This window comes from Panthera tigris, chromosome A3 (genome assembly GCF_018350195.1).
Source record: "Panthera tigris isolate Pti1 chromosome A3, P.tigris_Pti1_mat1.1, whole genome shotgun sequence".
Taxonomy (NCBI): domain Eukaryota; kingdom Metazoa; phylum Chordata; class Mammalia; order Carnivora; family Felidae; genus Panthera; species Panthera tigris.
In genome coordinates, this window is record NC_056662.1 from 43,374,540 (window position 1) to 43,399,678 (window position 25,139).

The 25,139-nt window shown below is 42.5% G+C and overlaps 1 protein-coding gene across 1 annotated transcript in view; it reads left to right on the forward strand.

Moving 5' to 3' along the window:
* DTD1 (D-aminoacyl-tRNA deacylase 1) overlaps positions 1 to 25,139 on the forward strand; it is a 201,742-nt gene that overhangs the window by 22,512 nt on the left and 154,091 nt on the right. The window contains exon 4 of the mRNA XM_042980969.1: positions 8,629 to 8,735. Within this exon, the coding sequence (XP_042836903.1) occupies positions 8,629 to 8,735 (107 nt within the window). The remainder of the gene's footprint in view (positions 1 to 8,628; positions 8,736 to 25,139) is intronic.

A 25,139-nucleotide genomic window follows, 5' to 3' on the forward strand; every position in this document is an offset into this window, starting at 1 on the left:
CTTGCCTGAGTATTTTGTAAATTTGACTATGATACGCCTTGTTGATGGTCGGTTTTTGTTGAATCTATTGGGAGACCTCTGTGCTTCCTGGATTTTGATGTCTGTGTCTGTCTCCAGGTTAGGGAAGTTTTCTGCTATGATTTGCTCACATAACCCTTCTACCCCTTTTTCTCTCTCTTCCTCTTCTGGGACCCCTATGATTCTGATGTTACTCCTTTTTAATGAGTCCCTGATTTCTCGAATTCTTAAATCGTGCTCTTTTGCCTTAGTCTTCCTCTTTTTTTCTGCTTCGTTGTTCTCCAGAAGTTTGTCCTCTGTATCGCTGATTCACTTCTATGCTTCATCCATCCTTGCCGCTGTGGCTCCCATTTGAGATTGTAGCTCAGTTATAGAATTTTTTTTCATCCTGACTCATTTTTACTTCTTGTGTTCCACTATGTGATCTGTTTTGGAGAATGTTCCATGTGCACTGGAGAAGAATGTGTATTCTACTACTTTAGGATGGAATTAGAATCCACAGAAAGGGATTCTGTTTTCAACCCCAGCTAGTATTCTTATTATTGTGATTCTAAATTCTGGTTCAGACATCTTGCTTGTATCTGTGTTAAGTCCCTGGCTGTCATTTCTTCCTGTTCTTTCTTTTGGGGTGAATTCCTTCATTTTGTCATTTTGAAGGAAGAAAAGGAATTAACAGAGAAAAAAAATAATTAAAAACAACACAAAAAAATCAATAAAGGATGGTAGATCCTAGGTGTGTTTTGGTCTGCTTGTTGAAAGGAGCTTGATAGATTAGAGAAAAAAGGAAAAGATAAGAAAAAAAAAAAAGGAAAAAATAAAAAATAAAAAGGAAAACATTTGAAAATTTGAAAAAATGAATACAGTAAAATAGAACAAAACGAAATGATGAACATAAACTAGAATTTAAAAAATTTACAAAAAAATAAAAAACATACTAGAAAAAAATTAAAGAAAAATCTTTTTAATAAAAATGGAAAATAAAAATAATTTTTTTCTCTTTCTGTATTCAAGAATAAGAAAAAGAAAAAAATTAAATAGATGGACCAGCAAACAGACTAAAATATTATTAAAATTACATCAGTTTCCCCTAGAAGTCAAACTATGAAGCACTTTATGGTCTGTAAACTAAGCAGGCAGAGAGACTTGTGATGTTCCTCAAGAGCATAGTTGGCCCAGTTGGGTGGGGCTTAGTGCTCTGTTCTTCACTAGATGGCGCTGCTTAGTTTACCGGGGTGGACCGTTGTGGTGCATGTAGTCGTGTATGTGCATACATGGGAGGGGTGAAAATGATGTCACCCAGCTACCCAGTCTCTAGTATCAGAGCTCTGTTTTCTCCCCTCCTGGCAATCAAGCACCTGCCTTTGTCTTTGGCTTCTGTCCACTCCAGCTTTTACACTGTCTGTGACCAAGCCGTCAGGCTGCCAGGCTCCACCTCCCTCCTGAGTTTTATCTCAGATGCAGCTGTTTCCCAACCCCTCACATCTGAAGGACTGCGGCTATGACCTGTTCTCACCCTCCAAGGGAGGATCTCACCAAGCAATGGCTGGGTGCCCACCTGACCCCAGGAATGTTCGTGGGATCATGCTGCGGCCAATGCCCAGAGACTGTGGCTAGGTGCCAGCCTGCCCCAGAAAAAGTTCACACAATCGTGTAGCAGCAGCATTTCGGGGATTATGGAAAATCACAACACACATCTGACATGAGACTTCCCCCTTAACGTCCTTGTTCCAACACCAGCAAATGTGGTTCCCCAGGGTCTGCTGGGACCTTTGCATGTTGGGGGGCCGCACAGCCTCTACCAAATGTCCTCCCAGCAGGGGAATTGCCTCTCCCTCTGTGGCCCGAGGACCCCTTGGGCCTCGCTCTCTGCTCTTGGGAATTCGCCCTTCCCACTAGAGCGACGCCAATTATCAAGCTGTGGAGTTTCAGACTCTGCACTCCCCCTGTTTATGGAGTCTTAATGGAATTTAAACCCTCCCTTTCGCCTTTCTCCCTTTGTTGTTCAGTCCCTTGCATACTTTTCCTTTCCTCTCCAACTGCTTATGGATGTGGGGGTGCTTTCCTGTACTTCCCTCCCCCCTCCACCCCGTCTCTGTCCTCTCTCCACAAGCAGAAACAGTTCCCTGCCCTCCGCAGCTTCTCTATCCCCCAGTTCACCTCTCCATGTCATGTACCTGCTGATTTCTGTGGTTCAGGTTGTGCTAATTGTTGTGTTAATCCTCAAATCAGTTTTCAAGGTGTGCAAGATGGTTTAGTGTTGACCTGGCTGCATTTCAAAAGACAAGAGATGCAAAAAAACTTACATGCTGTTCTGCCATCTTGCCCCCCGCTCCGTTTTTTTTAAACGTTTATTTGTGAGAGACAGAGAGACAGAGCACGAGTGTGGGAGTGACAGGAAGAGAGGGAGACACAGGATCCAAAGCAGGCTCCAGGCTCTGAGCTGTCAGTATAGAGTTTCCCCCAGGGCTCAAATCCACAAACCATGAGATCATGACCTGAGCCAATGTTGGATGCTTAACCAATTGAGGCACTCAGGCACCCCTATTTCTGTGAGCTTTTAATATATGCTGTGAGTTGTAGATATTTTTCATCCATTTTGTTATTTGTTCTTTGACCTTGCTTTAAGGGATTGTTTGCTGGGCAGACTTTTTTTTTTTTTTTTTTAATGTTTATTTATTTTGAGAGAGAGAGAGAGAGAATGAGCAGGGGAGGGGCAGAGAGAGGGAGAGAGAGATAGAATCCCAAGCAGGCTGAACTATCAACACAGGGCCTGATGTGGGGCTTGAACCCTCAAACCGTAAGATCATGACCTGAGTTGAAACCAAGAGTCAGACACGTTAACTGGCCGAGCCTCACGGGAGCCCCTGAGTGATGATATGGTGGTGGAAGGGTGTCCTTGCCCCATGGGATCAGGCTCTTTCAGTAGGTCTGCACAGGCATTGCACAAGGCCCATGTAGGTCCGCTGGGGCCTCAGACATTACATTGTCCCCACACAGGCTCACTGGTGCCTCAGTGTGGAGACCTGGTAGCCTTCCATGCAGTTATCCCAGATAGAATGATGCCTGGGACCCCAGTAGAGCTCAGAGATATCCAAGCAAAGCCCTGATGGTCAGAGAAAACTTTGCCTTAAGCTTCCTTGTAATGCAAGGAGGGCTATAACAATTGCCTTGAATCTGACTTCAGAACTTTAGCTCAGATGAGAGTTTAATATCCTAGTGAGAGATTAATTGTAGGCCATTTCCCCCGGAAGCCCCTGTTTCCAGCTCTTTGGTTTGGAATTGGGCTGGCCCCCTTTGGTGACAGGTGCCCTGACTCTTGGGAGTAGGCACTTTCCATCCTGGGCCACGGGACTCGTTCCCCATTTTCTCTGGCCATGGAATCCCACACCTGAGACATCTGCTGCTCAGAGGAGGTATTTCTCTTGAGTGGATTGAACCACAACAGAGATAAGCACAGATAAGCAGAGACCACTGGTAAGGGGGACTGAGTCTGAGGAGAAGCCACAAGTTCCAGGGATCGCTGTTTGAGTTCCCTCCATGGGCCTGGACATGGAATGGAATCTGACAGTGGTTCTAATGCTGTCGACCTAGGCTTGGCTCTCATTCTCAGAGAAACTTGGCTGGCAGGGCCTGCCATGTACTCTTTCTCTGATAACTGAATAATTTCCCAGCTAAGTCATTTAGGAAGTGCCATTGCTGGAGCTGCTGGTCTTTGCTGATGGCTCCCAGAGCCCATGCCTCTGCTTTACAGGCTCCCTTGAGCCAGATCAGCCCACCGGGGAATCCGTGCCCTACTGGTGGCACCCTGAATTGGCTGAGCCCTCTGGGGATATAGGACCAGGAGCACTCTAGAGAAGCAGTTCTATGCTGGTGGACAGAGCTGCCATAGTACCTGTGGCCCACCAGGGTCACACTCCTCTGGGCTCCAGGTGTGATGCAAGCCTGTGGGTCTAGACCACACTCCTTTAGCTGCAGTGGCCCTCGCCTTGCCACATGCTTATTTTGAGTACCTCACTTCCACACATTTTCTTGATTTCTTGGTTCCCAGCCTGTGCACCCAATGTTGGGTCCCCCATCAATAACCCTCTTCTGGGGTGCCTGGGTGGCTCGGTTGAGCGTCCAACTTCGGCTCAGGTCATGATCTCGCAGTCTGTGAGTTCAAGCCCTGTGTCGGGCTCTCTGCTGACAGCTCAGAGCCTGGAGCCTGCTTCGGATTCTGTCTCTCTCTCTCTCTCTTTCTCTGCTCCTCCTCTGTTCATGCTCTGTCTCTCTCTGTCAAAAATAAATAAACATTAAAAAAAAAAAAATAACCCTCTTCTGTGCCTGCCCAGGCTCTGAATAGCTTTAAGGTAGAACAAAGAGGTAGCCTTGGTGGTGAGAACTTTGCCTTAGTGACAGAGGGAGCTGCCTTTGGGGATGTACTTAGATGGACTGGCCCAAAGGTAGGCTGGTCCCTAGAGGTAGGCTGAGTCCTAGCCTGATCTTGGCCATTGCAGGCTGGCTCTGGAAAGCAGAATGAGTGGGCTTGCTCCCAGCCAGGCCAAGAAATGACCATCATGCCTTTTGTTCTCCATTTTTCTTCAGTAGCATGTTCTTTTGGTGTGGTTTTCTTGCCCTCTGCACTCTCCCTGCCCCCATTTGTCCATATTCTACCATGGAGAGTGGTGGGAATGACAGTAGTAACAGAGACTCAGATTTCCTGTACTCTGACTGCCTGGCTGTGGGCCCAGTGCCATGCCTATACTAACATGCATCTTCCTTGTGGTGACTATCCTGCTATCATCCTTGAACAAACGGGCACGGAGAGGCAGGGCAGGGCTTCTCAGGGAGTGGTGACTGTCAGTCAAGCATTGTTGAAAGGGAGGGATGTCAGTCTTTGCACATTAACGGGGTGCATTGGTTTGGAGCTGGTAAGGCCCTTGGATAGTGGCTGCTGGAAACCAGGTCACAGCAGGTTTGGGGCTCATAGCTGGGAGTTTTCCAGCTGGAGCATGTGGCACAAACATGCCTGACACGTGCTTCTCCTCCAGCTCTGGATAGAACCCTGGGACTTATATTTAAGGACGACTTGATCATATCACCACTGGAGCCCAGATGTAGTTTTGCAGATTTGTTGCTGTCTTTTAAGATTATTTTTTAAAAATGTTTTTATTTCCCCTGGCCAGTATAATTTTTCATGGGGCTTTACTCTTTGATCTGAACTATAAAAAATGTACCCATGTTAAGACCTCTTAAAACGTGTCTTTGGATTTATTGTCTGTACAAATGGAAGTTCAGATAATAGTTCTGTTCATAACTGAAGAAAAACAGGAAAGAAGATAAATTTCTCACTACTTGGAATGATAAACACGGTGAAGCATATGCTGTAATCCTGGCAACAGAAATTCAAGGTCGGAAATAATTCCTTTCCTCCTGAGTCTGCCTTCAGCTTCCCTTAGGAGTGCAGCGGCTGAAATTTGCTACTAATTGTAGCCATAATTTTAGCATGCAATTAAACACATGATTTCCTTCCCAGCTGATGTCTTTTTTGCTAGTCTGACATGGATAAAACAAACGCTCTGTAGATTTGAATGGCCACTTTAATCTGATAGGAGTTCAAGAAAAGTCACCATTGTTTGAGCACATTGGGCTACCCAGTAGGAACTAAGTTAATCTTGCCTGTAAAAGTTGTGAACAACGTGGGTGCTTCTAATGTAGTTTCTAATGCTGCTGTCTGTACGTTGAAGAAAACTTTGGTGTGCCCATTTTGCTAAGACCCTCCATGAGGGTAAGGATCTTTGGAGGGAGCGATACCAGGGGAAAGAATCAGAGATGAAAATTGTGCAGTTGTGGTAGGAGCAAATGCTCACAGAGATCTCCTCATGCAATGGTGGGTCTGGTACTGGAGGGACCCCAGCACCTGAGAGCATAGCTGCTCTTCAGGAAGGAAAGGAGCCGGAAAGGCTCCAAGCTGGCCTGCCCTGTGTTTGTGTGTCCATTTGGTGCTTTTCTTTTCCTTGACCTCTCCCAGAGGGTCGTTTGCCCTGTAAAGGATGTTTTGTGTGAAAATAGAGCTCCTTGCCTAGGGGAGTTTGGGAACCACCAGGGTAAAGAAACGAAACAGATTTCTCTACTCAAGGATGTCTTGACAGCCTATTACTTGCTGCTGTGCTTTGTGATTCTCTAAGGGAGAGTTCAAACAAATGTGGTTTTCCAAAAGTATGTGACCGTGGTATTCTTTATTCAAGGCATACCTGGCAGGGCACAGGGAAGCATGGTTCTGGTTGTGTGGAGCCTCTCAAACATGACTTCTTATAATAACAAGAGCAAATGCTGGTTTTGCACATACCATATGTGAGCCGCTGTCCTAAGCACTTGCATGCACTGTTTCATTACATTTTCCCTGTGATTTATGCCCTCTTGTTAGCATCCCTGTGATACAGGCAAGAAACTGAGCCATTGGGAGGTCAGGAAAGTTGCCCCAGGACTCAGAACTTGTTGGGGCGGGGCCTGTCCTCTTCCAGCCTGGGTCTTTGTTGTCCTTCAAGTCCTGGACCTTGTGAAGCCTCATCCAAGAATTCCCCAAGGGGGATTTGGACCCTCCTCTGGCCTGCAGAGCCAGAATCCCTCAAGGTCTCTGCCATGCTGCATTGTCACCACAATGTGCCCAACTGTCTTCCATACTAGACCACAGGGTTCATGAGCGCCAGGGCTATCTGTGCCTTTGAGCTGAGTCGTTGATCTCTAGCGCCATGCCTGGCACAGGGTTGCTATGAGTGAAAAGCGGTGAGCGATTTTCAAATGTGGACTGGATCTCATATGCTCTCTTTGCTCCTTAATGGTGGGTGGCAGCAGAAGAGTTCCTGATGGTTCTCAGTTTCTGAGGACTTCTGTTTCACTCTGGACCCAACTCTTTTCTTTCTTTCTTTTTTAAATGTTTTTAGTTTTGATTATGTTGAGAGACAGAGAAGAGAGAGAGGGAGAGAGAATGCATGCACGAGCAGGGGAGGGGCAGAGAGAGAGAGAGAGAGAGAGAGAATCCCAAGTAGGTCCCTTGATGTCAGCATAGACCCCCATCTCAGGGCTGGAACTCACAAACTGTGAGATCATGATCTGAGCTGAAATCAAGAGTCAGATGCTTAACTGACTGAGCCACCCAGGTGCCCCAAGGACCCAGCTCTTCTCTTACTTTGGATTTATTAGAGAGAAATTGTCTTGACCAGTGTGTTACTTTGAGTAAGCATCCGTATGTGTCATCAACAGTGTTTAGGCCCAGGGCTTAACACTGGTACTTGGATGTGTGGAGTTGACATTCTGATATTCCATGGCATCATCTCTCAAGGCATATTCTTGGCTTTTTTTTTTTTTTTAAGTTTATTTATTTATTTTGAGAGAGACTGAGGTGAGGAGGGGCAGAGGGAGAGAGAGAGAATCCCAAGCAGGCTTACTTTGGTAGTGCTGAGCCTGATGCAGGGCTTGATCTCACAAACCATGAAACCTAACCTGAGTCAAGAACAAGAGTCTGATGCTCAACCGACTAAGCCATCCAGCCACCCCTTGGCTTTCTTTATAAGTGTAATTTAGCATTTGGGGATTGATAGACACAATTGAGTGGGTTTGAGTGTTAGAAGGTTTGAAATAGGACATAGAGAGGTGCCCTTTTCTGGGGCAGCCCATAGCCATTTTGAAATGAGTCCTAGGGAGCTGAATGGTTCCAACAGTGAGGAAGCAGGACCTCCCTCCTCACCTTATCTTTTTCCCTTTCTATTTAATTTGTTTGAAAATTTTAAATTATGAAGCATGCATAAAGTAGATACTAGTGTACTCACTAGCCAGTTAGTCATATTTATCTGAGGTCTGTCTTTCTCAAATCCCACCATCCTCTGCCTTCTCTTCAGTATGAATGTGGCTCCTGTCCTGTGTTTGGCATTCACCTTTCCTGCTCACATTTTTTTGGAGATATATATATATACATATTATATATATATATATATATATATATATATATATATATATATACACATACATATATATATACACATATATATATAATATGTATATATATAATATATATAATTTGTTAATATTTATAATAAATAATTTAATTATTATTTAATTAAATAATGGATATGGGTGCCACACAGTATTCCACTGAGGAATTAAAGTAGAGTTTATGCATTTATCCCCCAGTGAGGGGCAGAATGTGTCCACTTTTTCTGTTATAAACACTGCCATAATAAACACCCTTAAACATTCCTTTTGTATAAGAGTTTCTGAGTAGACTCTTCAGGGGGGAATTCCAGACTTGTAGAGTTTCTTCAAGCACCACCATGCCCTCCAAAGTGGTTAAACCAATTTACCTTCCTGCTATTTTATAGTCCCATAAGCCCACATGTCCCCACCCTGGTGTTCTCAGATCTTTTCATTCTTGCCAAGTCTGTAGGGCATGCAGTGGCACCCCTGCTGTTTAATTTTGCATTTCCCTCCCTATTTTTGGAGTTGATCACCTTTCCCCATGGTTACTGTCTAGTCGTACTCCTCCCGTTTCTGATCCCATTGATCTGGGTGGCTTTTTAGATAGGAGTAACCTGGGGCTTCCCTCTCTCATAACTGTTTGCATTGCTCTTTCAGATGGCAAGTTTGGTGCCTACATGCAAGTCCACATTCAGAATGATGGGCCTGTGACTGTAGAATTGGAGTCCCCGGCACCTGGCGCTGCTGCCTCTGACCCAAAGCAGGTAAGCCTGGACTCTCTTGGGTCTGTCTTCTGGCTTTGGTTTCACTGGAATCCCTGGAGCAGTTCTCAGTCTGAGGTGGAGTAAGGACTTCACTGTAGTAACCTGATACCTATTTTAATGCATCCCTTGCCAAGAATGCATCTGTTTACACTGCATGTCCTTGGTGCTGTGGTAGGCTTGACAGCACTTCTCCCTTGACTTTGTGTTCCAGAGAACATGTCCTTTACAAGAGCCAAGTTCTTCCTCTGGGCTCCTTTCCCCGTGAGGTGCGTTGGTGCCTACACGCCACTGGGTGGCAGCAGAGTAGCGGCATAACTCCACTGAGCCCTGGACTGGCCTGTTCACCAGTTCGGAATGGTTTCCTGGAGTGGGTTTTGTCCCAGGTGTCGGTACATGTGTCACCTGAGGTTGTTTGTAAATCCTCATTTTTCTAAAGTACTGTATCACCAGGATTTGCTGCCAGCTCTCTCTAAGCTTCAAGGAAAATTTTTAATTAAAATAGAGAAAGGAAATCTGTGATAGTTCTTGCAACCTGAATGGTTCTTATAGATGCTTAACACTTCTTAAGGCTTTAATTCATGTGCCCACTTAGCCTTCAAGTAGGCAGAGGAATGAGAACTGAAGGGACATTTCTTTCTTCCCCTTGTCTCTCCCTCCCTTGCTAGAAAGCTATGAAGTGGAATGATGCAGTAGGTGGGAGAAGTAGTATATAAATTTAAAGCTGTATGTCACCTGTTTAAAGTTATAATGTTTTTTTCATTGGTATTTATTGAATAAAATACTTTTGAGATACTCTCTTCACAAGAATACAGTATGAGAAATGACAGAGTCCATAGTGTGAATCTTTTTTTTTTTAAGTTTATTTATTTATTTTGAGAGAGAGAGTGCATGTGCGCACGCAAGTGGGGAAGGGGCAGAGAGAGAGAGGGAGAGAGAGAGAGTCCCCAGCAGGCTCTGCACTGTCTGTGGGGAACCTGATGTGGTGCTCGATACCACGAACCCTGAGATCATGACCTGAGCCGAAACCAAGAGTTGGACGCTTAACCAACGGAGCTACCATAGCCTGAATCTTCACGGACAGTGTCTGAAACCCACATAGTCCCCAGTCCAGCCACTGGGACAGAGTACTAAGGCTCTGTAAGCCTTACAAAACAGTTTGTGTGAATTATTTTGTGCCTGTTTGCTAATAAATTCTTATCTTAAATATCAAAGACTGCAGAATGGCAGAAGTTGATCCGAGATTTGCCATTAGTATAACCTGATACTAGTCTATAGGAGAATAGCAGACTCCCATCCATTTTGGGCCCTTATTGTTATCAACCAAGAAGAACCTAATAGTTACGCAAAATCAAACTGGCTTGGGTCCGTTCACAGGTTGCAGCTGATGGTCCTCTCAAATGCAGAAAACTAAAACTAAACTCCTGCCGCCCCACCATCAGAATGTTCCTTCTGTCTACCATTTATCTTGTCATCCAGGCCAAAATCTGGTGTCCTCCTAATTTCATCCCTGCCTCTCCCAATATAATTTCCCATATGCCAGTATTGCTCTCAGTTTTTTTTTTTAATGTGTTAAGTAATTTAATCTTTATCATTGGGTATGTTGAGGAAGTTGCAGCACAAAGCTTAAGCAGCAGCTTAAGGTCACATGGCTGCTAAGAGGCAGAACTAGGATTCAAACACAGTTTTAAAAATCAGAAAGCAGAAAATTATTGCCTAAAATCTGAGGTCACTGGACATTGTTTTTGAAGAGATATCTAGTAGTCTCTGAATGCTTGCCACCTCCCAGCCTTTTTTGGAGAAAAATGTCTGTGGTTCCTGTGCATTGGGGGGGCCATGGTTTATTTTTAATTTTTATATTCTTATTCAGTGTATTTAAACTAAAAAAAAAATAAGCAGTTTACCCATGAGTGATTTTTTAAAAATAGTTTAGCTGTTGTCTTTTTTTCTTAGGTCAAAGTTATAATTTTTAAGGGGAACATAACCGTTCTTTCTTGTTACTGATTCTTTGGATTGATAGAGAAGCAGGAACACGTCTGACGTGGTAGTGCTGGACTTCAAAGGTGATAATCAAGGTTCCTGGAATTACTGATAACATTAAAGAAAATCACAAATGAAAAATCTACGTGAAAATTTAAAATTTATTTTGGAATAATTTGAGATGTAAAGAAAAGTGTCACATTTCCCATGTATACTTTACCCAGCTTGCACTAATTTTACTGTCTTACATAATCATGTCCACTGATTGAACATTGAGATTAAAATTGATATAATACCATTAATTACACTACATACCTTATTTAAATTTCACTAGGTTTTTTTTCCCTCTAATGTCCTTTTTCTATTTCAGGGTGATGCCACATTGCACTTAATTGTCATTTCTCTTCTCTAATCTAGGACAGTTCCTTAGCTTTTCCTTGTCTTTCATAACCTTGACAATTTTTAAGAGTACTGGTATGCTAGGGGCGCCTGGGTGGCTCAGTTGGTTAAGCGTCTGACTTTGGCTCAGGTCATGATCTCGCGGTCTGTGGGTTCGAGCCCCGCGTCGGGCTCTGTGCTGACAGCTCAGAGCCTGCAGCCTGCTTCAGATTCTGTGTCTTCCTCTGTCTCTGACCCTCCCCCGTTCATGCTCTGTCTCTCTCTGTCTCCAAAATAAATAAACGTTTCAAAAAAAATTAAAAAAAAAAAGTACTGGTATGCTGTTTTGTAGAATATTCCTCAATTTGGGCTTTCTCTGTTTACATTGAGGTTATGTATTTGACAGGAATAGCAAATAGCACAAAAGTGATGTGCCCTTCTCAGTGCATCATAAGGAAGTACGAGACTGATTTGTCTTAGTATAGGTGATGTTACCCTTGATCATTGGGTTAAGATGAAGTCTACCAAGTTTCTTCACCCTACATGGAATATTAACCTTTTCCTCCTTGTCTGCTCTCTTGCTTGTTCATAGGAGATGGCTGTCTTTCTGCTTCACAGAGAAAGAAGCCACAGAGAAGAAGGGCAGAACTGCCCTTCTCAGTGCTGAGGCCAGTGCCTCTCCTAGGCCAGGACCAGCTCTGTAATTTGTGAGGCCTAGTGCAGAATGAAAGGGAGGGACCCCTTGTTAAAAAAAAATAATAAAGAATTTCAGGATGGTGACAGCAGAGCATTAAGCCAAGGGTGGGCCCTTCTACATGTAAGGCCCCATGGGACTTCATAGGATGGGGCCAGACTAGTCTGGGCTGTGGCGCCTTCTCCAACCTCCTCCCTTCCCAGCAGCCTCCATTAAGCCCTTTGTCATCTTGTCCAGTCAGTGTGTCTCCCTCACTCATCCATCTGATTCCCTTGGCTTTTAAACCTTCTTGAGTATTTCCAGTTGAGAAATGCCTCTATTTCCTTTCTTCTTGCTGCCTGCTCAGTGTATACTGTAACCTGCAGAGGCTCCCGCCAAGGCCCCCACCAAGGCCCCCTGAGCTCCACATTGTCTGATTCGGGGCTGGCAGGCCCTGATGACATGGCCACTCAGCAGCTCTTGCCACTGTGGCCCGCTTGCCCCTGGACATGGTCTTGAACCTTCTTTTCTGGGGCACCATTCTCTCCTGGTTTTCCTCTTGCCTTTGGCTACTCTCTGGTTTGGTTTGATTGCTGTTTTGTAGTTCTGATTTATTATTCTGCTTTAACTCTATTTGAAGAAAATTTTCAGTCAAGCTTTTTTTTTTTTTCCATTCTAAATGTCAGACGCCCTCCCACCTTTTTCAAATATTTTATTTTTAAGTAATCTCTACATGTAATGTGCCGCTTGAACTCACAACCCTAAGACCAAGAGTCTCATGCTCCACTGATTAGCCAGCCAGGTGCCCCAGAAAGTCTTTTATTTTAGTTATTTCTGAGGCTGTCTTTTAGGAGCTTTCTTTTCAAATGCATGAATTGTGCTCTATCAATTTCATTTGTTTTACTAGTTAACTGGCCTGGGAGTCTCAGACCCTGCAACAGTGTGCAGATCTGTGTCTTTCACTCTCCAGTAGGTGGTAGCAAGTAGGCATGGAGGGCTGTTGTGATGGTGGATGCCAGCCTTTGCCTATGGTCTGTGTCTGCCTTTCCATTCTCAGTAAGATGGGGGTTCCTCTTTGGGCACATAGCTAGTTTGCTTTTGTCTTGGTAGGAAGACTGCAGCCAAATTCTTTTCACTGATAGATAAGTATGCCTTTCTATTCTGAGCTTTTAATTCTGTTTTATTTTCTCAGTATAACCCAGCTAGTAGTGAAAACTACATACATTGTAGAGAAATGGTTATTTTTCTATTTTTAAATACAGGTTCTTTAAACCATCTGAACAGATGTGCAGTGTGTGTGTGTGTGTGTGTGTGTGTGTGTGTGTGTGTGTGTATTTGTGCATCAAGTGTCATTTTAGTACATGAGAGTGTACTGGGTACTTGAGGGAGAGAAAGAAGTGCTGTGACCCAGTTCCTGCTCCTGGTGGTAGCTCTAGGGCAATATAAATCTGGAAGGTTAATAACAGAGAGAGGGATAAAGAGTAGTTATATGGCAGAGTAGGCTGTGTCACAAGACCATCATGTCATGCTTCTCCTGGAAGCCCTTCAGTGCCTTCCAGATGCATTTAGATTACAATCTAAGTTCCCTCCTGTCACTTACCATGGCCTGAATGCCCAGACTTCTGCTGCCATCTGCCTCTGAGTCCCTATGCTTTACCTATTGTCACTGCCTCTCTGTTCTGAGAACAGATTGAGCTCTTTGCTACCTTTGGCTCTTGTCTCAATGTCAGTGTCTCCTCCTTCCTCAGAAGTGATCCTCTGACCCCCTCAATCCCAAGTAAGCCCCTGCTGGCTACTCTCTCACGGTGCTCTGATGATTAATTTCATAGCACTTGGCCTCCTATTATTATCTGCTTGTTTCCTTGTTCCTTATCTGTCTACCCCACTCCTAAAACTCAGGCTCCCTTGTTCTTGTTCACTGCCATGTCCTGGAAGCTGAGCCCGGGGTGTGTCATGGGCTGGGTGAGCTGTGCTGTCTGCGAATGTCCTAGGTTCTCAGAAGGCCAATGCCACTGCTCTTGCAGTCAAGTTGGGCAGGCCTCCCAGAGGATTGGAGGTTTCCACTGACCTTTAAGGACCCTGAGGGGAGGAGGCATTCTTGGTTATTGTTTCCAAACTTGCACTTCAGTTAGAGGTAGATTATTTCCATGAGTGCCAGAGCTCTATGGGTGATGCAGCTACTTATTGCTAGCGAAGCCTGGGCTGGTGCAGGTGACTAGTGGTTTGCCTGCCTTAACTAGATCTCTACTTGCTTTTGGAACGGGCCCTGCAGCTTCTGCCTGCTTTCCTGTGGTTACATTGGCAGCACGCCCCATGCGTTTATAAGTTGCTGTGTGGGTCCCACGGTATGTTCTGACTGTGAGAAGAAGTTGGAAGAAGAGCCTTATGTGGCTCTGAAAGAGGTATTTCCAAAAGGAACAGGACATGGAAGCAGTAGCAGAACCACCAGACGGAAGTTCTTTTCCTTGTTGCATTCTTGCGGAAGAACATGATTCTGGTAGGAACATGCTGATGATTACCTAGAAAAGATCGCTAGAGCATGAGTTCTTCCATGGGTGGCTAGATATTGGGAGATTTCAGCCCCCTACTGAGCCATTCCTGGTGGTAGAAGGTTATTCCTGCTCTTGTTTTAATTAAATACCCTTCCCCTTAAGTGGGGGATGTTTGCCTGGGTCTCATGTAGATGGGGTTGCATGTATATGTGAGCAGATGGGAAGGTGTATTTTGTAATTAAGGAGCTCTTCCCTGAGGCCCAGAGCCCACCTAGTTCGTAGTGTTGCCATTAATTATTTATATTCTCATTTATTTAGTGTGCTTGAAACCCTCACTTAATTGAAATACTAGAAGGAGGTGGAAAAAATGAACTTTGAAATACACATCTTTGAATTAGCTCACGTGTGTATTGACACATTGCTGGGGTAAAGATGGCCAGTGAAAAATGGTACCAGCGCTTTTAATTTTCTGCTTGTCTGAATATCACCATCATTTCATATATAACTTTCTCCAAAGACTTGTTTTATCAACAAGTATCCATCCCCATGCCTGGGAACCTTGGAATGCCTAGCTTCAGACATGCATGGCTTCTGTGGGATCAGAAAGAAATATGTAGGGTAGAGAGGTGGGTGGGGCAAAGAGCTCCATTTGGTTTTATTTATTTGTACTTCCGGAGACGAGGTACCCTTAGTAGTACATGCTATGGAAGCCAGAAGGTGAAATGGCAGACAGACTAGGACACAGGTGGCCGCCTGTCGCAGGTGCAGAGAGGCGGGCTCTTCATTCCTGCATGTTCCACTTTGAGGTTCAAATCTAATGAGAATTATTTTGACTATAAGACAGAATAATGTCTTATGTCCGTAAGTCTGTTTTCATAGAAAAAGTTTTATTTAATGTAGGTTTCTCTTTTTTTATTCTTTTTTTAAGGCTTGAGTTCCTAGTTTCTATTGGTTTCCTCTCAATTTTTGCATGACCTGAACCAGGCTTACCTTGTTGACTTGCCACAGGAGTGTGCTTCCAAGTCTGGTTGCCAAAGTGGTACCCAGATCCTGTCATTTATTCCAGTCGTTAGTTCATTTTGTCACATTGATTTATCAAACAGATGTTGACAAGAGTCCTGCTTTGTTTATACAGAAGTGTTGCTAAAACAGAAGCAGAAACTTAGCCAGAGCTTTTTCATTACAGAGTTTTTGTTGTTGCTGTTGTTCATCTTTGTCACGGTATCATGGTGGGCGTGCTGGTGACCCAGAGTCCTGGGACTTCACCTGTCTCACAGAAGGCTCCCAACAGGACAGGGCTGGCACTTTGCCAGATCTCTTGGGCTGCAAAGATCGCTCTTGATTTTCTTTCAGTGTGAACACTCACTTTGCTGAATTAGGAAAGCAGCATAACCCTCTGGGGAGAGAGTTGGGTGTGGAGGCTGGGTGGGTTCTTGACCTCCCTCAGCCCTGCCCTTTGCTCACCAGCAGTCACAATCTCTACTGAGTCCTGTCAGTATGTGTGTGTGGGTGCCCTGCCCTGGGCGTGCAGACAGAAAGGTTGGGAGCCTTGAAGATGTTTCCAAGAAGGCTGGCTTCTTCCTCGTTGGGGAGCTGCAAGGGGTTGCTTTTGTCTTTAATTTGTTTCCGTATAGATGATTGTCCTGAGTTGGTACACCGTAGAATTAAGAAGAGGCCTTTCCAGGGCACCTGGATGGCTCAGTCGGTTAAGCATCTGACTCTTGGTTTCTGCTCAGGTCATGGTCTCATGGTTCGACAGATAGAGCCCTGTGTCGGGCTCTGCAGTGACAGCATGAAGGGTGCTTGGGATTTTCTTTCTCTCTCCCTCTCTCTCTGCCCCTACCCTGCTCGCTGTCTCTGTCTCTCGAGATAAATAAATAAACTTAAAAAAAAAAAAAAAAAAGGCCTTTCCAAGAGGTATATGACTGTGTCTCTGCTTGAGGGTTCATTGATTGATCGATTGATTGGCCTTCATCTTATCTTCTTATATTCATAACATGTGTTACTGAAATTACAAAAATTGAGTTTGTTCCCTCCTAGTGAAATATGGCTGGTAGGGGTGCCTGTGTGGCTCAGTTAGTTAAGTGTTTGACTCTTTCAAGAGGTGGGTTGGTTTTTTTTTTAAGTTGATTTATTTATTTTGAGAGAGTGAATGGGGGAGGGGCAGACAGAGAGTTAGAATCCCAAGCATGTTCCATGTGGACAGCACAGAGCCTGATGTGGGGCTTGAACTCATGAACTGTGATGTTCAACCGACAGCCGGATATCCAGGTGCCCCAAGTGTTTGACTCTTGATCTCAGCTCAGGTTCAAGTCCCACGTTGGGCTCTGCACTGGGCATGAAGCCTACTTTAAAAAAGTATATATGGCTGGTAAACTAAAAACTATGAGCCTTTCCTTTTTTGTTTTTGACACATAAAACATTTGTAATCTTTAACTAGGTTAAACAACTCACTCGTCAGTAATGTTTTAGTGCATTTGAAGTTTAAGGGCTTTATTTATTTGTTCCTGTGTATGTATTTTGGGAAGATTCTTAGTTATCTTAATCTTCTAATGTTATTTGTGGATGTGTTAAAAACACAAACTCCTTACCTTACTGACTTGACCTGCCAAAGATTAACTTTTCTTTTTCCCAAGGGGGGGAGGTAAAGTTTATCCTTCCATGGATTTATACTTTGAGCAACAGCAATACTTTAATTATACAGACTCAAGATTTTAATTGGGAATTTTTAGCTTTTTAGCTAATTTATTAGGAGGTTCATAGTCCTGGATAATTGTAGAAAAATGTTTGGCAAATCAGTGGTGTTTTATAGAAGGGCTTGTTCAAACATTCGCATTACTAGTGGAGAGAAAAGAATGATGTGGAAGAGATAGAAATAAAAAATGGGCTTTCATCAGATTCTCAGAAGGCCCTAAAGAAATGAAGATACTGGTGGGCTGGGGGCTGTTGTGTGCAGGGATTCCACACTCTCTCTTTCCACCAAAGTCACTCGGGCTGGTAGTCGTGTTCTTCTGAGGGCTTCAAGCTGCACAGGGTGCATATTAAAATGCAGAGGCTTGGTACATCCTCCCCCCCCCCCCCCTTTTCTGAACCAGAGTTCCTGGCATGTCTAGATGTGGAAGGCAGAAGAGTAGCATATTGATGTTTTTAACTAGTTCTTTGTGTGTTCTCCAAGTACACTGATGTTTGAGAACTACTGGACCAGAGGAAATTGAACATTGCCATTTTTATCTGCTCCAGGCATTGGTCTCTCTGGACCACCCTGCCTCCCCCCGCCACCCCCCTCAGCTGCAGTGTCTAAAAATACTTTACAACCTGTGTTCCTGCAGCTGCCAGGAAGCAAGATGGCTGGGCTTGATTATTGAAGTCACATATGAGGCAGCTCTTATTCATCAGTGTCCCCTCAGTTCCTCACTCCCCTACCCCCTGTACACACAGCGATGATGAAAATATTCCCAGAGCCTTCTTGACACAATTGCGAATGTGTCAGGGAAAAGCCGATAGAGAACAACAGCTCAGTACATTAGTGATGGATGATGGGCTTCTCTGCCGAGTGCCACTGAGGCATGTGCTGGTGGAATAACTTCTTTCTTAAGGCACACCCAATGTGTGGATTGCCCAGTGGCTCGATGAGCTTGCCTCTTAAGCGTTTTGGTTTGAAAAGCAGTATATAGTTCTCTAGGTTTTTTGGGTATGAGGCATGGCTTACTCATTGGTTGATTTATTCATGGGACTTGAATAAAAACCCAGGGTGATCATCACCCAAGCCTTGGCTGGGAGAATTACAATTTAATGGAATGCATGAATGTTGAGGCTTTGTGGGCAGTTGGCTAATCATTTACTTTTAAACACAGGGGACATTGTTAGGGGTTCATATTTTATGATGTATTACTTGTTAAGTTCATGGTAAAAGCTTTTCACATTAAATTGTAGGATTAGTTTCCTGCAGATTGCTTACTATTTTTTGATTTTTTTTTTTTTTTTTTTCCTGCTTGTGTTCCTGGTCATCCACTTGAAATGAACTCCTTCCCTGTCTCCACCTGGTGCTGTCCCCCCCACCGTCTTTTAAGGTCCATTTCAGATAGTGCTTCATTCATGATGCTTACCTCAGGGCCCATCTGAGCAGGCTCTTCCTGCCTTTGAATCCTCGCTGCATGGTGTGGCACTGGTTGCATAGTGGTTAATGCTTTAAATAATGACCCATCCTTATTTATTTGTTAGTTTGTTTGCTTGTTTATTTATCCACCATGTGTCCATCCATCCACGTACCCATTCAACTGTCCACTCACCTACCCCACCCACTCCATCTGTGTAACAGATACTGATAGGGTGCCTGCTCTGCGCTGGCCTTGCATATTAAGTACAGTACTGAGCTGATGTTGTGCCCTCACGGAGCTTTGCATTCTAGTGAGAAATATACAAAAACAAGCATAATTTAAAGTTGTGATTATATAAAGAAAACAGGGTGAGGTATAGAGAATACTGTTGGGGTCAGGACTACCTTAGGTATGAGGGCTAGGGAAGGAGGTGGAGCTGAGAGGGAGCCAGGCACATGAAGCCCGGGAGAAGAATGTGCTTGATGGAGGGGGCAGCAGGTACAAAGCTCTGGGGTGATCAGTGGAAGAAAGGCCAGTGTGGCCGGAGCTTGGAGGGTGTCAGGGAGAGGGTAGGACAGTGAGGGCAGAACTGTGACCCAGGCCTAATGGTGCGAGGCCTTGCGGCCAAGGCAGTAAGCCAGATGGTTGTTGGAATTTGAGAGTATCTGTGTGTGTTCGTGAAGGTGGCTGAGCTGGACTGTAGTGTAGCTGGAGAAGGGGCAGTGGGGAAAGCAGTTAGGAGCTCGTGCAACAGGTAGGTGAGAGGCCTTGAGAGAGTCTGGATGTACTTTGGATGCTTTTGACCATTCTGGTGTTCTGCCTTCCACAGTAAGACTTCTCTATAAATGATTCATGTTTGAATTTCTTTTATACGAGGGTTTGAGCAGTAGGACATACTGTAAAGTCTAACCTCCCACAGTTCACTACTAGAAAGACCCCATTTCTGCCTCCAGTGGAGGACAGTGAGGGGATTCCGTGGCACAAGTTTCTTTGAGTTTCTAGGATGAGATCAGACATTTAGACATCAAGGGGTATGATACTCACCCCTGGTTCTGCGTGATCTTGGGGCACAGTCTGGACATAAAACCAGAACCTCTGTTTGATGATGTCAAACAACAGAAAAAGCATGTTTCAGGGATTTAGGTCCCCTTCTTCAAGTCAGCATGAAGCCACATGTTTCACTATCAGCCAGCTTTTCCCCAAATGCAAAGAACTTTAATTATAAAAAGAAATCATAAAAAGCCCCAAAAACATTTATGTTGAATTTGATTTACATATGCTCATGTCGTCAGGACAATTTCTAAATCTAAGTGTTCAGAACTTGTCGAGGAAAAAAAGGATTTATTTTTGGAAAAGTATGTTTCCTGGTATTCATTGATCTTGGAAATTATGGAGGTAATTGTCAGAAGGGCGGCAGCGGCTCCAGAGGTAGAGTGGCAGTCCAGGGCTGGAGGGGGCTGCTGTGTCGGGTGGACGCCAGCATACTGCTTGCTGGTAGCAGGTCACGGGTTTCATAATCGCCGTTTTCTGCCTGCTTTGTTCCACCATCTTACTTATTTCTGTCAATACAAAACGAAAAAGAATAGCACTTCTATTAAGATTCTTCACATTAAATGTATTCCTTTGACTACTCTCCATAAAATGTGAAGTCAATTTCTTTTTCTATTTTTAAGCATGAAAGTGGAGCCCAGAAGCCTCAATTTCTGTGCAGTGAAAAGATATAAGTTTGTGGCCTTGTTTCCATTCTGCCCTCGTCTGCTCGGGCAGGAGCAGGATGCCCACAGAATACCCCCAAGCAGTGGCTCTGTTCAGGAATTGCAGCACTGTTTGACTGCAGGGAGGGCAGAGGCTGTTATTAACTGTTGGTGGTGTCATTGTTGGGTCATGAAACCCTCAGGGGATAAGTACAAGTCCTATAAAATTTCATTTCAAAATCCAGACTAGATCTGGCCTTATGCTCTGTGGATTCTTTTTTTTTTTTTTTTTTTTTTCCTGTTTCATGTTGTGCTTGTGCCCCCTTCATTTTCTCTTGGGAAGAATCTCCTATTATTGTTTTTTAAATTTTGTGCAAGCAGTGTATTAACTGGAAAGTACCAATATAGAAATGTTATTTTGTTACTAGTGAGTTTTTATAGTATTCCTGTGTAGGAAGTTATTTTTATAGAAGTTCTTTTCCTGTCTTTAAATTTTCTCCTGTGCTCATAATATGCCATTTTCATATAAAAATTTCTTATATCTAATATGTAACATCAGTATCCTTTTAAAAATTAGAAGTTTAAGATATACTAACAATGATTTTGACTATAATCTCTCATTTCCAGAGGTGGCACTATTTATAAGTTTTATGCCTTTTCTTCCAGACTTCATAAAAATATGTTTATCCACATTTACCACATACTCATAGAAAATATGTGGTATCTCTGGGAGTGTGTATATCATAAGGTTTTTTAAAAATTATGGTAGGTGGGTGATGGGTACTAAGGACGGCACTTGTGATGAGCACTGGGTGTTGTATTTGAGTGATGAATCACTGAATTCTACTCCTGAAACCAATACTGCATTGTATGTTTTTAAAAAATGTTTATTTATTGTGAGAGAGAGAGTGCATGTGCAAGCAGGGGAGGCGCAGAGAGAGAGGGAGAGAGAGAAAAGCCCAAGCAGGCTCTGTACTGTCAGTGCAGAGCCTGACATGGGGCTTGATCTCATGAATCACGACCTGAACCAATATCAAGAGTTGAACACTTAACTGACTAAGCCACCCAGGTGCCCCTGCTAACTAACTAAAATTTAAATTAAAAAAAATTTGTGGTAAAATATAAACATACTATTTTAACATGGAGGTTAAAGAACATCCTACTAAAGAATGAAAGGATTAGCCAAGAAATTAAGAAGAAATAAAGTATATGGAAGCAAAATGAACTGTTGGGACCTCATCAAGATGAAAAGCTTCTGCACAGAGAAAGAAACAATCAATAAAACTATAAGGCAGCCTATGGAATGGGAGAAGATATTTTGCAAATGACATATGAGATAAAGGGTTAGTATCCAAAATCTAGAAAGAATTTACCAAACTCAACACCCAAAAAACAAATAATCCAGTGAAGAAGTGGGCAGAAGACGTGAATAGACACTCTTCCAAAGAAGACATCCAGATGGCTAACAGACACATGAAAAGATGCTCAACATCATTCATCATCAGGGAAATACAAATCAAATCCACAATGAGATATCACCTCATTACACCAGTCAGAATGACTAACATTAACAACTCCGGCGACAACAGATGTTTGTGAGGATGCGGAAAAAGGGGAACACTTTTGTACTGCTGGTGGGAATGCAAACTGGTGCAGCTACTCTGGAAAACAGTATGGAGGTTCCTCAAAAAATTAAAAAAAGAACTACCTTATAACTCAGCAATTGCATTACTAGATATTTACCCAAAGCATAAAAAAATGCTGATTCAAAGGGGCACATGCACCCCAGTGTTTATAGCAGTGCTATCAACAATTCCCAGATTAATGGAAAGAGCCCAAATGTCCATTGACTCATGAACAGATGATAAAGAAGATGTGGTGTGTGTGTGTGTGTATGTATGTGTGTATATATATATGTATGTATATATATATATGTACATATATGTATATATATGTATATATATATGTATATATATATAATGGAATATCACTTGATGGTCAAACAGAATGAAATCTTGCCATTTGCAATGATGCAGATGAAACTAGAGTGTATTATGCTAAGAGAAATAAGTCAGAGAAAGATACCATGTGATTTCACTCTTAGGTGGAATTTAAGAACAAAACAGATATGGGAAAGGGGAAAACAAGGAAGAGAGAGAAACAAACTATAAGAGACTCTTAACAATAGAGAACAAACTGAGTTTTGATGGAGGGAGGTGGGTGGGAGATGGGCCATACAGGTGATGGGTATTACAGAGGGCACTTATGATGAGTACTGGGTGTTGTATGTAAGTGATGGATCACTGAATTCTCCTGAAACCAATATTACACTGTATGTGAACTAGCTAGAATTTACACCAAAATTAAAAAAAAAAAGAAAGAAAAAGGAATACATTTCTCTGGTATAGAATATTGATGAATCATTAATTATACACCTGAAACTAACATAACACTGTGTGTTAATTATATATGAACCAAAAAAAGACATGGATCTTTTGAAATATAATATTCACTAAAAAATATATCATTGTAATGTTAAATAAGTTTAACATATGAGAATTATTTTTCATGCCAAAGAAAATTCTGGTTATGTAACATTAAATACAAATGTAAGACATATAAGTCATTATACAATAGACCAATGTGTGATAGTATGTATAAAGAACAAAATATTTTCCAAAAATTAAAAAAAAAAGCCATTTTAACCATATTACCATTTTTGAGTGTACAGTTCAGTGTCATGAAGCACATTCATGTTGATGGTGCAGCCATCAGCAACATCCATCTGTAGAATTTTTTCATCTTCCTAAACTGATACTCTACCCATTAAAGTCTAATTTCCTATTCCTTTCCATGCCCCTCAGCCCCTGGTAACCAGTATTCTACTTTCTGTCTCTGTGAATGTGAATACTCTAGGTACCTTACGTGAATAGAATCCTTGTAATATTTGTCATTTTATGACTGGCTTATGTCACTTAGCATAATATCTTCAGAGTTTATCTGTGTTGTAGCATATGTCAGAACTTCCTTCCTTTTTGGGGCTGAATAATAGTCCAGTGTAGGTATATGCCACATTTTGTTTAGCTGTTCATCAGTTGATAGATTATGGGTTGTTTCCACTTTTTGGCTGTCAAGAGTAATGCTGCTGTGAATACAGGTGTACAGATACCTGTTCGAGTTCCTGCTTTTAGTTCTTTTGGGTGTATACATAGGAGTGGAATTGCTGGATCATAATCATAATATCTTTAATTTTTCGAGGAATTGTCCTATCATTTTCTGCAGTGGCAGCACCATTTTATATCCCACTCACAATGGGCAAGGTTCCAATTTCATCAAATCCTTGCCGGCACTTATTTATTTTTTTCAAAATTTTATGTAAATTCTAGTTAGTTAACATACAGTGCAGTATTGGTTTCAAGAGTAGAATTTAGTTATTTCCTGTTTTCTTGATAGTAGCCATCTCCGTAGGTGTGAGGTGGACCTCGTGATTTGCATTTCCCTTTTGCTTTGTGGTATTGAGCATCTGTTCTTGTGCTGATTGGCCATTTGTGCATCTTCTTTGAGGAAATATCTATTTGTGCTTTGTTTATTTTTGAATTATTTTGTTGTTGACCTGTAGAAGTTCTTTATTCTGGAAATTATCCCTTCATGAGGTACATGATTTGCAAATATTTCTCCCATTCTGTAGATTACCTTTTCACTTTGTTGATAGCATCCTTTGATACATAAAAGTTTTACGTTTTGATGAATTCCACTTTATCTGTTGTTTCTTTTGTTCCCTGTCCGGTTAGTGTCATATCCAATATATAAGAAGGTTATAAAAGCTTTCTCCTATGTTTTCTTTAAGAGTTTTATAATTTTAGCCTTTTTTTTCCTTTTAAAGTTTATTTACTTATTTTGGGAGAGAGAAAGAGTGTGTGTGCAGGCACGTGCGCAAGTTAGGGAAGGGCAGATAGGGAGAGAGAGAGAATCCCAAGCAGGCTCCACACTGTCAGCATAGAGCCTGATCCAGGGCATGAACTGAGAAATGGTGAGATCATGAGCTGAGCTGAAATCGAGAGTCAAATGCTTAACCTACTGAGCCCCCACCAGGCGCCCTGAAATTTTAGCTCTTAATGTTTATTTTGACTAATTTTTGTGTATGATGTGAAGTAAATATCATAAGGCTTTACTTTTGAGACAAGTTAGAAGAACAGATATTTTTTCTAAACCATTTGGGAGTGAGTTGCTGACCTGATGTCCTATCACCCCTGAAAACATTGGTGTTTGGATCCCTGCAAACAAAGACATCTCTTACAAAACTCCAAAGCACCCATTAAAAACAGAAAATTACCATCGCCATTTCAGTACCATCTAGTCCTCACCTTTGAGCGGTTATCCCAATAACTGGTCTTTTATAATGGTTTAGAACCATGTGTTGCATGTAATTGTCATATGTCTTTAGTTTCCTTCATTCTAGAGCAGTTGCTCAGTCTTTCCTGACCTTGACTCTTTGGAATAGTATAGGCCAGTTGTTTTGAAAAATGTCCCTCAATTTGGGTTTCTTTAGGACTAGATCCTGTGTGTGTGTGTGTGTGTGTGTGTGTGTATGTATGTGTGTTTGTGTATACATGTGTATGTGTGTGTGCATGCATGTTTGTGCATGTCCTTAACCTAAATGATACTGTTCTGAGACATGCTTCTTCTCCCAAATCAGCAATGTCATTTATTTTGTTACATCTACAACTAGTTCATTCATTTTAACTGCAGGAAAGGATTCTGTTATATGAGTATGCTGTATTTTGTTTAGCTGTTCTCTTTTTGATGGACTTACAAGGTTATTGGCAATTTTTGCTGTTAGTAATGATGCAAAAATCATCCTTGTTTACATTTCTTTTTGTGGATGTGGATTTTCTAGGCAAAGATTTTTATAATTTTTAAAATTTGAAATATTTCAAACATGCAAAAAGTATAGAGAATAATACATTAATACCCGACTTTAACAGATGTTAATATTGGCTCTGAATCTTTAAGTTGGTAAAGTTGTCATCCTATTCAGTGAGTGGGAGTTTTACTGGGATTTGCTCAAAGTTAGCATCTCACTGAGTGAGAAT